Source organism: Somniosus microcephalus, chromosome 15, assembly GCF_052327205.1.
Source record: "Somniosus microcephalus isolate GS21.2 chromosome 15, FLI_Smic_1.0, whole genome shotgun sequence".
Taxonomy (NCBI): domain Eukaryota; kingdom Metazoa; phylum Chordata; class Chondrichthyes; order Squaliformes; family Somniosidae; genus Somniosus; species Somniosus microcephalus.
Window position 1 is genome coordinate 123991106 of NC_141001.1, and position 14129 is coordinate 124005234.

General features: G+C 51.6%; 1 protein-coding gene across 1 annotated transcript in view; it reads right to left on the reverse strand.

The window, feature by feature from the left end:
- LOC147107209 (uncharacterized) overlaps positions 1-14129 on the reverse strand; it is a 151881-nt gene that overhangs the window by 121205 nt on the left and 16547 nt on the right. The window contains exons 2-5 of the mRNA XM_086008405.1: positions 12100-12260; positions 10481-10669; positions 5962-6055; positions 1332-1514 (exon numbers count right to left, since the gene is read on the reverse strand). Of these exons, the coding sequence (XP_085864531.1) occupies positions 1332-1514; positions 5962-6055; positions 10481-10669; positions 12100-12260 (627 nt within the window). The remainder of the gene's footprint in view (positions 1-1331; positions 1515-5961; positions 6056-10480; positions 10670-12099; positions 12261-14129) is intronic.

A 14129-nucleotide genomic window follows, 5' to 3' on the forward strand; every position in this document is an offset into this window, starting at 1 on the left:
GTTACAGGCTCGAGGGGCTGAATGGCCTCCTCCTCTTCCTGTGTAACAGGCTCGAGGGGCTGAATGATCTCCTCCTGTTCCTGTGTAACGAGCTCGAGGGGCTGAATGTCCTCCTTCTGTTCCTGTGTAACTGGCTAGATTGGCTGAATGACCTCCTCCTGTTCCTGTGTAACAGGCTCGAGGGGCTGAATGGCCTCCTCCTGTTCCTGTGTAACAGGCTCGAGGGGCTGAATGGCCTCCTCCTGTTTATGTGTAACAGACTCGAGGGGCTGAATGGCCTCCTTCTTTTCCTGGGTAACAGGCATGAGGGGCTGAATGGCCTCCTTCTGTTCCTGTGTAACAGGCTCGAGGGGCTGAATGGCCTCCTCCTGTTCCTGTGTAACAGGCTCGAGGGGCTGAATGGCCTCCTCCTGTTCCTGTGTAACAGGCTCGAGGGGCTGAATGGCCTCCTCCTGTGTATGTGTAACAGACTCGAGGGGCTGAATGGCCTCCTTCTTTTCCTGGGTAACAGGCTTGAGGGGCTGAATGGCCTCCTCCTGTTCGTATGTAACGGGCTCGAGGGGCTGAATGGCCTCCTCCTGTTACTGTGTAACAGGCTCGAGGGGCTGAATGGCCGCCTCCTGTTTATGTGTAACAGGTTCGAGGGGCTGAATGGCCTCCTCCTGTTACTGTGTAACAGGCTCGAGGGGCTGAATGGCCGCCTCCTGTTTATGTGTAACAGGTTCGAGGGGCTGAATGGCCTCCTCCTGTTCCTGTGTAACAGGCTCGAGAGGGGCTGAATGGCCTCCTCCTGTTCCTGTGCAACAGGCTCGAGAGGGGCTGAATGGCCTCCTCCTGTTTCTGTGTAACAGGTTCGAGGGGCTGAATGGCCTCCTCCTGTTCCTGTGCAACAGGCTCAAGAGGGGCTGTATGGCCTCCTCCTGTTTATGTGTAACAGGTTCGAGGGGCTGAATGGCCTCCTCCTGTTCCTGTGTAACAGGCTCAAGGGGGCTGAATGGCCTCCTCCTGTTCCTGTGTAACAGGCTCGAGGGGCTGAATGGCCTCCTCCTGTTCCTGTGTAACAGGCTCGAGGGGCTGAATGGCCTCCTCCTGTTCCTGTGTAACAGGCTCAAGGGGGCTGAATGGCCTCCTCCTGTTCCTGTGTAACAGGCTCGAGGGGCTGAATGGCCTCCTCCTGTTCCTGTGTAACAGGCTCAAGGGGGCTGAATGGCCTCCTCCTGTTCCTGTGTAACAGGCTCGAGGGGGCTTAATGGCCTCCTCCTGTTACTAATGTTCGTATTCAACGCTGTTTTAAATGTGTAGAATTACTCAAAAAAAGGTTTTGGACGTACGTTTTGATTGTAGGCCTGTGTGATGCTCTCCTGAAACCTCCTCAGTTCCAATTCCGCCGTCTCGCTCAAGCCCACAAGTGCATTCTTCAAAGTTGCTTCATCGTATCCCATTCCAATACGTTTGTTGAGCTGCCGAATTAAAACCTTTGACCTTTCGATTCTCTGACTCACGGTGTGTAAATCCTGTAGGACAGAGAGGTTTAAAAAATGTGGGGACTATAAACACACAGTCACATCTCAAATGAGGTTATCGAGAGACATTTAAAGCATTGATCATTCTGATTGCAGTTTGGTAGCAATGTGATACAACAACAACTTGTATTTACATAGCGCCTTTAACACATTAAAACATCCCACGGCGCATATAGAAACATAGAAACATAGAAGATAGGAGCAGGAGTAGGCCATTCGGCCCCTCGAGCCTGCTCCGCCATTCAATGAGATCATGGCTGATCATCCAAACTCAGTACCCTGTCCCTGCCTTCTCCCCATATCCCTTGATCCCTTTAGCCTTAAGAAATATATCCAACTCCTTCTTGAATATATTTAATGAATTGGCCTCTACTGCCTTCTGTGGTAGAGAATTCCACAGGTTCACCACTCTCTGGGTGAAGAAATTCCTCCTCATCTCTGTCCTAAATGGCTTACCCCTTATCCTTAGACTGTGACCCCTGGTTCTGGACTCCCCAACCATCGGGAACATCCTTCCTGCATCTAGTCTGTCTAGTCCTGTTAGAATTTTATAAGTTTCAATGAGATCCCCTCTCATTCTTCTAAACTCCAGCGAGTATAAGCCCAATTGACCCAATCTCAATTCAATTCAATTCAATTCAATTTTATTTGTCATATATGCAGCAGACGTGTGTACTGCACAATGAAATGTTGATTTTTACGAGTCCTCCCAACATTGGAATAAATATGGCATAACAATGATAAAAATACTAATAGAAATACTAATAGAAATACAGTAATAATAAATAAAACAACAGTAATAAAATAATAATAAATTAATCGTTCATGAGTCTTATGGCCTGGGGGTAGAAGCTGTTTCGAAACCTGCTGGTACGAGACCGTATGCTTCGGTATCTCTTACCAGACGGGAGCAGGGCGAAGAGGTTGTGGCTGGGGTGACTCACGTCTTTAATGATTCTCAGGGCCTTCCCCCGGCACCTCTCGGGGTAGATATCCTGCACAGCAGGTAGTTTAATTCCTATAGGGTGTTGTGCAGCTTTCACTACCATCTGTAGAGCCTTGCGGTCTGTGGCGGTGCAGTTGCCATACCAGGTAGTGATGCAGCCGGACAGGATACTCTCGATGGTGCACCGGTAGAAGTTGGTGAGAATCTGGGGGGCCATTCCAAATTTCTTCATTCTCCTGCGGAAGAACAGGCGTTGGCATGCCTTCTTGGTTACAATGTCGATGTGATGGGACCACGTTAAGTCCTCCGTAATGAAAACACCCAGGAATTTGAAGCTGCTGACCCTCTCCACCTCACCAATCTCTCCTCATACGTCATTCCTGCCATCCCTGGTATCAGCCTGGTGAATCTTCGCTGCACTCCTTCCATGGCAAGAACATCCTTCCTCAGATAAGGCGACCAAAACTGCACACAGTACTCAAGATGTGGTCTCACCAAGGCCCTGTACAACTGCAGCAAGACATCCTTGTTCCTGTACTCAAACCCTCTCGCTACGAAGGCCAACATACCATTTGCCTTCCCAATTCAATTCAATTCAATTCAATTTTATTTGCCATATGTAACCAGTACTAGTACTAGTACAATGGAAAGCTTACTCCCCGTGGGGACACGTCAGCTATTCTTACAGCGCCGTGTTCAGAAAGTCAATACAATGGCTTCCCGTGGCAGTGGGAGCACGATGTCCCTCAGCCGCTCCGTCCTCCTCGTCACCGCGGCCTCCTCCTCACTGTGGCCGGCTCCACGTGTGGTGGCCTGCTTCTCCCGCTCATGATCCGACCTCTGGCCGCCATGCCCGGCTCCCCTCCTCCCAGTCGGACTGCGAGCTTCCCGCCATGGTGCTGCCGGCCGACGTGCTGCAGCGGGTCGTCGTGGCTGCTGCTGCTGCTCGTTGTGCTGCGCTGCCTCCGCCCGACTCGCTGAACACATCGTCGGGATGTGAATGCTCCGGTCGCCGCGGCCTCCTCCTCACCGTCGCCGGCTCCACGGTCCGACAGCCCGGGGCCTGCTTCTCCCGCTCACGGTCCGGCCTCTGGCCGCCATGCTCGGCTCCCCTCCTCCCAGTCGGAATGCCTTCCCGCCGAGGAGCTGCCGGCCGACGTGCTCCAGCGGGTCGCCGTGGCTGCTGCTGCTGCTCGCCGCGCCGCGCTGCCTCCGCCCGACCTGCCGAACACTTCGCTCCGGTTGCGGGAGCGAGCGGCGAGAGCGGGCCGCCCGAAGCAGGGAGAGCGCGCTAGCACCGGACCGTCTCGGCCGCCATCTTGACTTTATCTTAACCGCCTGCTGCACCTGCATGCTTACCTTCAGCGACTGGTGCACAAGGACACCCAGGTCTCGTTGCACTTCTCCTTCTCCCAATCTATTGCCATTCAGATAATAATCTGCCTTCCTGTTTTTGACACCAAAGTGGATAACCTCGCATTTATCCACATTATACTGCATCTGCCATGCTTCTGCCCAATCACCCAACCTGTCCAAATCATACTAGAGTTTCTCGGCATCCTCCTCACAGCACACACGCCCACCCAGCTTTGTGTCGTCTGCAAACTTGGAGATATTACATCTAGTTCCCTCGTCTAGATCATTAATATATATTATGAATAGCTGGGGTCCAAGGACCGATCCCTGCGGTACCCCACTAGTCACTGCCTGCCACTCGGAAAAAGACCCGTTTATTCCAACTCTTTGCTTCCTGTCTGCCAACCAGTTCTCTATCCAAGTCAGTACCTTGCCCCCAATCCCATGTGCTTTAACTTTACACGCTAATCTCTTATGAGGGACCTTATCGAAAGCCTTCTGAAAGTCCACAGGAGCGTAAATCAGACAAAATTTGACACCGAGTCACCTAAGGAGATATTATAGGACAGGAAAGCTTGGTCAAAGAGGGAGGTTTTAAGGAACATCTTAAAGGAGGAGAGAGAGGCGGAGAGGGTTAGGAGGGAATTCCAGGAGGGAAGATGCCCGATTTTTTGACATTCGCTGCGGCCAGTTCCCACAGGCATTGGCCTAAGAAAATCAACTCCTCTGGGATCCTGGAGTTTATAAATAGAGGCACCGAGCAGCCCGACAAAAACTCGGTGTCAAAGGGGCACAACTCATTGGGGTTGCTTTTATTTGTTTTTTTTTAATGGGATATAGGCGTCGCTGGCAAGGCCGGCATTTATTGGAGCCCTAGTAAAACTGAAGTCAACGGGAATCGGGGGAAAACGCTCCACTGGCTGGAGTCATACCTAGCACAAAGGAAGATGGTTGCGGTGGTTGAAGGTCAATCATCTCAGCCCCAGGACATTGCTGCAGGAGTTCCTCAGAGCAGTGTCCTAGGCCCAACCATCTTCAGCTGCTTCATCAATGCCCTTCCCTCCAACATAAGGTCAGAAATGGGGAAGTTTGCCGATGACTGCACAGTTTTCAGTGCCATTCGCAACTCCTCAGATAATGAAGCAGTCCATGCCCGCATGCAACAAGACCGGGACGACGTTTAGGCTTGGGCTGATAAGTAGCAGGTAACATTCGCACCACAGAAGTGCCAGGCAATGATCATCTCCAACAAGTGAGAGTCTAACCACCTCCCCTTGACATTCAATGGCATTACCATCGCCGAATCCCCCACCTTCAACATCCTGGGGGTCACCATTAACCAGACACTTAACTGGACCAGCCACATAAATACTGTGGCAACAAGAGCAGGTCAGAGGCTGGGTATTCTGCGGCGAGTGTCTCACCTCCTGACTCCCCAAAGCCTTTCCACCATCTACAAGGCATAAGTCAGGAGTGCGATGGAATACTCTCCACTTGCCTGGATGAGTGCAGCTCCAACAACACTCAAGAAGCTCGACACCATCCAGGACAAAGCAGCCCGCTTGATTGGCACCCCATCCACCACCTTAAACATTCACTCCCTCCACCGGCGCACTGTGGCTGCAGTGTGTACCATCTACAAAATGCACTGCAGCAACTCGCCAAGGCTTCTTTGGCAGCACCTCCCAAACCCGCTACCTCTACCACCTAGAAGGACAAGGGCAGCAGGTGCATGGGAACACCACCACCGCCAAGTTCCCCTCCAAGTCACACACAAATCCTGACTTGGAAATATATCGGCCGTTCCTTCATCGTCGCTGGGTCAAAATCCTGGAACTCCCTCCCTAACGGCACTGTGGGAGCACCTTCACCACACGGACTGCAGCGGTTCAAGAAGGCGGCTCACCACCACCTTCTCGAGGGTGACTAGGGATGGGCAATAAATACTGGGCCTTGCCAGCGACGCCCACGTCCCATAAACAATTTTTTTTAAATTTAGGCCTGGTGGGGAGGGTAGCGAAGGCCTTCAGGAGAGGAAGGTGTGACGTTGGAAAAGGCGACACAGGGATGATAAACGGTGGGGGGAGGGGTGGGGTGGGGGGCGGGGGCCAAACTCCGGCGCTGCGATCGTCTTACCTGGACGTGCCGCTCACTCTGAGCCTCCAGCTGATGATTGAGGTGTTGGATCTGCTCCTGGAGTCTGACTTTCTGAGCTGCTTCATCTTCACGCCTTTCCCAAGAGAATGTTGCAGAATGTTACAGAGTGGTCAGGACAACCTTTCCTCAGTATAAAGGTTAATCAGTATAAGAAGAGGTTTTAAAGGAGCCGTCGCAAGCTGTCCATACCAATCCCATAGTCCTGTACTGAGTGTTCCTCAGAGAGCGGTGTTGGGCGGTGTGGGCCGGGACAGCACGCTGCACAGATGGTGAGAAGGCTGAATGAAATGGTATTGGCACAAATAACTTGTCATCTAACCTACTGAGTATGTCTCCATTGTTGAGTGAGTCTAAATGGATTCCTGGTGATGCCCGGGGTCATTGTTGGGATGAGATCACTACGAGAGGTGTCAGCCATGGCTCAGTGGGCAGCACTCTCCCCTTGGAGTCCTACTGCAGAGACTTGAGCACAAAATCCAGGCCCTTTCAGGCAGCGCATTCCAGATCACAACAACTCGCTGCGTAAAAAAGTCATCTCCCCTCTGGTTCATTTGCCAATTATCTTCACTCTGTGTCCTCTGGTTACCGACCCTCCTGCCACTGGAAACAGTTTCTCCTTATTTACTCTATCCAAACCCTTCATGATTTTGAACATCTCTATTAAATCTCCCCTTAGCCTTCTCTGCTCTAAGGAGAACAGTCCCAGCTTCTCCAGTCTCTCCACATAACTGAAGTCCCTCATCCCTGGGACCATTCTAGTCAATCTCCTCTGCACCCTCTCCAAGGCCTCGACATCCTTCCTAAAGTGCGGTGCCCAGAATTGGACACAATACTCCAGCTGGGGCCGAACTAGTGATTCCTACAAATGGCTTTAAAAGTGCTCTGGGACATCCTGAGGACACGAAAGGTGCTGTAGAAATGCAGGAGTCTCTTTCTGTCCAGCGCTATTCACCACCTCAGGACATCCCAGAGCACTTTACAGCGAATGAACTACTTTTTGAAGTGTAGTCACTGTTGTAATGTAAGAAAACGCAGCGGCCAATTTGCGCATAGCAAGCTCCCACAAACAGCAATGTCACAATGGCCAGATAATCTGTTTAGTGATGCTGGTTGAGGGATAAATATTGGCCCCAGGACACCGGGGAGAACTCCCCCGCTCTTCAAAATAGTGCCATGGGATCTTTTACCCGAGAGTGCAGACAGGACCTCAATTTAACGTCTCATCTGAAAGATGGCCCCTCCGACAGTGCAGTGCTCCCTCAGTACTGCCCCTCCGAAAGTGCAGTGCTCCCTCAGTACTGCCCCTCCGACAGTGCGACGCTCCCTCAGTACTGCCCCTCCGACAGTGCAGCGCTCCCTCAGTACTGCCCCTCCGACAGTGCAGTGCTCCCTCAGTACTGCCCCTCCGACAGTGCGGCGCTCCCTCAGTACTGCCCCTCCGAAAGTGCAGTGCTCCCTCAGTACTGCCCCTCCGACAGTGCGGCGCTCCCTCAGTACTGCCCCTCCGACAGTGCAGCGCTTCCTCAGTACTGCCCCTCCAACAGTGCAGCGCTCCCTCAGTACTGCCCCTCTGACATTGCAGCGCTCCCTCAGTACTGACCCTCCGACAGTGCGACGCTCCCTCAGTACTGCCCCTCCTACAGTGCGACGCTCCCTCAGTACTGCCCCTCCGACATTGCAGCGCTCCCTCAGTACTGACCCTCCGACAGTGTGGCGCTCCCTCAGTACTGCCCCTCCGACAGTGCGACGCTCCCTCAGCACTGCCCCTCCGACAGTGCAGCGCTCCCTCAGTACTGCCCCTCCGACAGTGCAGCGCTCCCTCAGTACTGCCCCTCCGACAGTGCAGCGCTCCCTCAGTACTGACCCTCCGACAGTGTGGCGCTCCCTCAGTACTGACCCTCCGACAGTGCGGCGCTCCCTCAGTACTGCCCCTCCGACAGTGCAGCGCCCCCTCAGTACTGCCCCTCCGATAGTGCAGCGTCTGTCAAAATCCTGGAACTCCCTCCCTAACAGCACCATGGAAGTACCTTCACTACACAGACTGCAACGGCTCAAGAAGGCGGCTCACCACCACCTTCTCAAGGGGAAATTAGGGATGGGCAATAATTGCTGGAATTGCCAGCAATGCCAGCAGGACCCCAATGTCAACCCACCACCACACGCCTTTCCCAAATGTCAGGTCTGTCAGCGCTGAACAGATCTGACATGCAGCGACGGGGGAGGCAATTCAGGTCATTATGACTTTGTTAAGAGCCGAATAAGAAATATTTTGAGCTCACCTTTACATTTTACAAGGTCGCCCATGGAGTCCATGTTGCTCGGGGATCACGTCAGGTAAGCAGGTCGGGAGTTATATGGCCATGGAATCATCTCATTACTTGACAGCTGCAAATGTGCTATAAAAGCTCCCATCTCACAGCTGTTCACTTTCCAAGCTCAGAAGCTGTTGCTTACTGCATTTGGAAGACAGATTGAGCTTTATGCAGGTTGCAAGTGTTTGGAGTAAACTCTCCATCCAGTGCCACCTCTCTCACCATTGACAGGTCACTTCTGTCATCTCAAGTTCACCTGCCATCTATTCCATCAGCATCGGTGCTCTTGAAACTCTCTCACCTTGGTCCTCAGAATCCCACCACGATCAGCCCCAACACCAGCATCACCAACAACAACACCAACCTTCTCCGCAATCAACTGATGCTGCGCGGGACACAGGGCATCAGCACCTGACCACATTGCTGTCCGACACGCCAGGGATGGCCTCACCATGGCCAGATTTACTTCACTTGGTGCTGTACACCCTGGCTGCCACATGATGCGCCAGGTTGGCACCACCCCACACCAACACCATAAAGCATCCCTACAATGCCCAAGCCATTCCTTTCACACTCATCACCATTGCGGGGGGTACCCTTATGTCTCACCATTCACTGCAACTCACTAAGCCACTTCCAAAGGTTCACACAAATCTGTCCAAGAACGCAAAGTGCTGAAAATAATGGTTTCAATGTTTGACAGCACATTAACAGAAACTTCACATGAACATTGGCTAAAACACCCATGTGCCTACCCTTGTGTGTTGTTAATTGGTATGATTGGACTAGGATGAGGGTGAGTGTGAGGGGTGGCTAGTGAGATGGGGAAGTGATAATGTAGATAGAGAGGGATGGGTGGAGGTGCAAGGTAAGTTGGTGTGAGTAAGGATGTGCAGGAGTAGGGTAGGGAAGGCAGAGTGATGGGGCTGTGATGAGTGGCACAGCAGGATGATGTTAAGTGTGGCTTTGTACTAACATTTCGTGAACTACTGAGATCATTGAAAGGTTTGCGCCACTGCAGCCTGGTCCTCCTGACCACATCCCTGCTTGTGTTCTCCTGTGCAATCAGGCTGTGTTGATCTCCTGGGGCGGGCTCTTCCGCCCATTGGAAGGGAAGAGAACCTCCCTGCGCGCTGTGACTCCCTCCCTAAGCATATGGAGGGAGTTATGGGAGAGGCTGGATGCAGCCCTCCACCTCTGTGCAGTTCTTGTCAGTGTTTGCAGCACCTCAATGTTGTAGAACACTGACAGCACAAATGTCAAAATCACTCTGCGCATGGTCCCTTTAAGGAAACCGGCTGATGACGGGTCATCAAATTATGTCACCACACCCGCTTCATTCAATTGGCCAGCAAACGTGCTGGGCGGGGCTTAACAAGCCCAGTCAGGAGAAAATCATTTTGGACAGCAGGCTGGAGCCAACAGCGGGGCCGGGGCCCGCCACTGAACCGCCGCGGTAGGGGAAATCCAGCCCTTAATCTTTGAGCAAATATATTGGCCCTTCAAACCCCAACAAGTTGAATAACTTGATAAATTAGATGGGTTCAAATATAGTATAAAGTATATTTACATTTCTGAATGTTCCACTTTCTGAAGATACAAGGAAAGAACAAACTTGCATTTATATAGTGCCTTTCTTGTCCTCAGGATGTGCTTCACAGGACCGAAGGGGATGGGCAATAAATGGGGCCTTGCCAGTGACGCCCACATCACAAAAAGCAAATAAAAAGAAGCAGGCGGACAGAACATTGAGCAAGGTGAAAATGGGACCCACCAGATTCTGAAAGTCCGTCTCCTAACACCAGCCTTACTGAAAAAGGCCCATTTTTGGTGGAAGATTCTTCCGTTTGATGGACCTGCTGTCACTGGTTCCCAGGTCCTGCTCAATGCAACTATTTTCAACGCCCCAACCCCAGCACCCCACTCCAAACACCTCTGCCGGACACCCCGGCTCCATCAGTCTAAGGTAGTCAGTGTTGAATACCAACAGCGGAGCCTCTCGGTGATCCGACTGCCCTGTAATTCCATTCCTTGAGAGTTATTGGACTGCGCATGAGGCTGAGATTTCTCCGAGCTGCCTGGTGGTATGTAAGTGTTGAGGACAGGCTCGTCATATACCAGGCCTCGTTACATTTGACCCATGTTACTGACCCAACTAATACGCTAAGCACTATAGCAGCACTTACATTGTCTGTAGCTCCGTTAAGCTGGTCTTAGCATCTTGTACCTCATGCCAAGTCGACGTTAACTGTGCCGAAGGTATGGTCACAGGGTGACGTGCAGAGAGGAGCTCGGCATCTCTCTCAGCGAGCAGTGCTTTCAGGCTCTGGATCTCCCACTTCTTCCGCTCAATGCCTCTGTTCAGTGAGATAACCCTGTCAATTACAGTGGGAATAGTCAGAACTGGATCAAGCACTGAGCTGGATTCTGCAGTGAGAACAAAACGTTTAGAAGAAAGTTTAGTGCACTTCAGTCTTGGGCTCCTGATCTTTGGCCACCCAGTGCTGGGGGAGCGGGCAAGTCGGGGTGACCTCCGCGTAGGATTACTCCTGGGCCTGGCCAAAGTGGCCATTAACAGGTACGGGCAGCGGATGGTCGAGGGGGTCATTCGGCCCGACTGCCTGCCTCTCTTCTGTGGCTACTTTCACTGGAGATGGAGCATAACTGAAGTCCCTCATCCCTGGTAACATCCTGGGAAACCTCCTCTGTCCCCTTTCTAAGGCCTTGACATCTTTTCTGAAGTGTGGGGCCCAGAATTGTGTACAATACTCGAGCTGAGGCCTAACCAGTGATTTATAAAGTTCGAGCTGATCTTTTTGTTTTTATATTCTATTCCTCTGTTCATAAACCCAAGTAACCCATTTGCTTTTTTAACCACCTCATCAACTTGCCCGGCCACCTTTAAGGGTTTGTGTATGGACACCAAGGTCTCGCTGCTCATCCACACTTTTCAAAATCCTGCCATTTATAGTGTACTGTACTGGCTTTCCATATTTGTCCTCCCGAAGTGCATCACTTGACACGTCTCCGCATTGAACGTCACCGGACCCCAAGAGTGAAAGAAAAGCCCAGCTCCCCTTTAATATCAACGGACACAACTGCCGGGCAGGAAAAGACCCGACTGGTCCATCCGGCCTGTCCTAAACACTCACGATGACTGGTTCATCCCATCCCAGACACTCGCCACCCCACCCGGAGCCATTTGATCTCCTGGGAGAGGCAAAACAAAAGATAAAAACCCAGGCGGAAAAACCTGGAAATTCGTCTCGGACCCCCCTTAGGTGATTGGCACTAGTCCCGGCCCTGATTAATGCCATGCAGTACCGGCCTTTTAATCTCCGGCCCAGCCAGAAACAGGTCCAGCTCTCGCTTGAAGGAATTCGGCGGATCAGTGCTCACCGCACAAGCCGGCAGCCTGTTCCAGAAGGTCCCTATTCTCTGGAAAAGAACCACCTCCTGACAGCTAACCTCGATCTGGCCTTATTCAACTTGTAGGAGCGACCCTGGTCCTCCCCAAACTATCCAGCTGAAATAATTGCTCCACATAAACACAATGTCGTCCCTTCATTATTTTATAAACCTCGCTCTAACCGCCCCATGTCTGCGCTCCTCTAAAGTCTACAGACCCTGCCCATCTGGGCAACTGGAATGTTTTAAACTTTAATCAATCTCGTGGCCTTCCCCTGCCCCCTTTCCAAAGCCTCAAACCGTGTGAGGAGACCTAAACTGGGCACAGTTGTATTTGATTGTTGAAACACGGGTTACAATCAGAGCATTCTCGGGGCCTCCGAAGGATTAATCTCACCTCTCCTGGTATTCCCAAGCCAAGAGGTTAATCTGATTGCAGGTGAATTTATCCCTGTTTGTGAACTGAAGCTGTTTGTGAAGAGCCTGTTTGTAGGTGTCCCTCAGAGTTTCCATTTCACCGTCCAGTCGCTGTGTCTGAGGTGACCAGGAGCTGTGACACTGTGAGTCAAAGCAAGAAAGTAGTTTAGTATCAGTCACCTTCCCGAAAGTGCCTGAATGACCGGGGGTTTGACAGTGAGACATTAGAATGTAAACATTGTGGGAACACACAGCTGAGTTCTAGTTACTGCGTAAGGATCCCAATATCACTGCCGCTTTTAGCATATAATAAAATTGGAACCCCCTCCCAGCTCTGCCATACTGCATTGAGTGATTATCCTGAATCCCCACAGCTTTCAGTTTAATTGACAACCTTTCATGTGGCACTTTGTCAAAAGCTTTCTGGAAGTTGAGGTATCGCAGGTCACATGACTTCCCACAATCCGCTTGGGAAGCGCCTTGGGATGTTTGACTATGTTAACGGCGATATATAAAAGCAAGTTGTTGTTGTTGTTGTTAGGATAGCACTTCACAGAATCACAGAAACCCCACAGTGCAGATAGAGGCCATTTCGGCCCATCGAGTCTGCACCGACACATATCCCACCCGATTCCCGTAACCCCTACACCAACACATATCCCACCCTATCCCTGTAACCCCATGTATTTAATCCCCCTAACACTAAGGGTCAATTTATCATAGCCAATCAACCTAACCCGCACATCTTTGGACTGTGGGAGGAAACCGGAGCACCCGGAGAAAACCCACGCAAACACGGGGAGAATGTGCAAACTCCACACAGACAGTCACCCGAGGCCGGATTCGAACCCGGGTCCCTGGCACTGTGAGGCAACAGTGCTAACCACTATGCCACCGTGCTGCCTCAAAGAAGCTAAGGTTGGGGGGGCTGGGGTGGGGGGGGCAAGATTTCCCGCTGAATCCATGTTAACAGTTGCTTACCAGCTGCAGTTACTTACAGAGCTCTTTTTCTCTACAAAGGTTTGGAAGCAAAGATTCTGGGGCCAAGGGGAGTCAGCGGGCCCGATCGGTGGCGGGTTGGGTGGGAAAGTGGGTTTTTTCCCCAGCGGGTCAGGACCCTGCTGTGAAGCCGCTGCCACGCGCCTTTACCAAATGTCGGGTCTGTCAGCGCTGAGCAGACCCAACACACAGTGGCGGGAGACCCAATTCAGCTAATTATGACCTTGTTTAGAGATCATTAAGAATATATTTGAGCTCAGCTTTTGATTTTACATGTTCGCCCATGGGGTCCTCACTGATCGTGGACCACGTCTGTCAAGCTGAGGCAGGAGTTCAGTAGCCATTGAATCAGCTGATTCCTTGACAGCTTCACATGTAAAGTAAAAGCTCCCACCTTACAGAGATATCTTCCCTCAGCCATAAGCTCTTCCTCACTGCATTTCCACAACAGATTCACTTTGCTGCAAGTCTTTACACAAGTCTCCATCCTGTCTGACCTCACCATTGACAGATCGCTTCTGTCATCTCTACTTCACCTGCCATCAGCATGGGTGCCCTTTATACTCTCTCACCTTGGTCCTCAGAATCCCACCACGATCAGCCTCAACACCAGCAGCACCAGGCACACCAACAGCACCAACAACACCACCAACCTTCTCCGCAATCACCTGATACTGCACAGGACACAGGGCATCAGCACCCGACCACATTGCTGCCCGGGAGACCAGGGATGGCCTCACCATGGCCACTGTACGCCCTGGCTGCCACATGATGCGCCAGGTTGGCACCACCCCACACCAACACCATAAAGCATCCCTACAATGCCCAAGCCATTCCTTTCACACTCATCACCATTGCGGGGGGTACCGTTATGTCTCACCATTCAGTGCAACTCTCTAAGCCACTTCCAAAGCTGCACATAAATCTGTCCAAGAATGCAAAGTGTTGAAAATAAAGTTTTCAATGTTTGACACCATGTTAACAGAAACTTCACATGAACATTGGATAAAA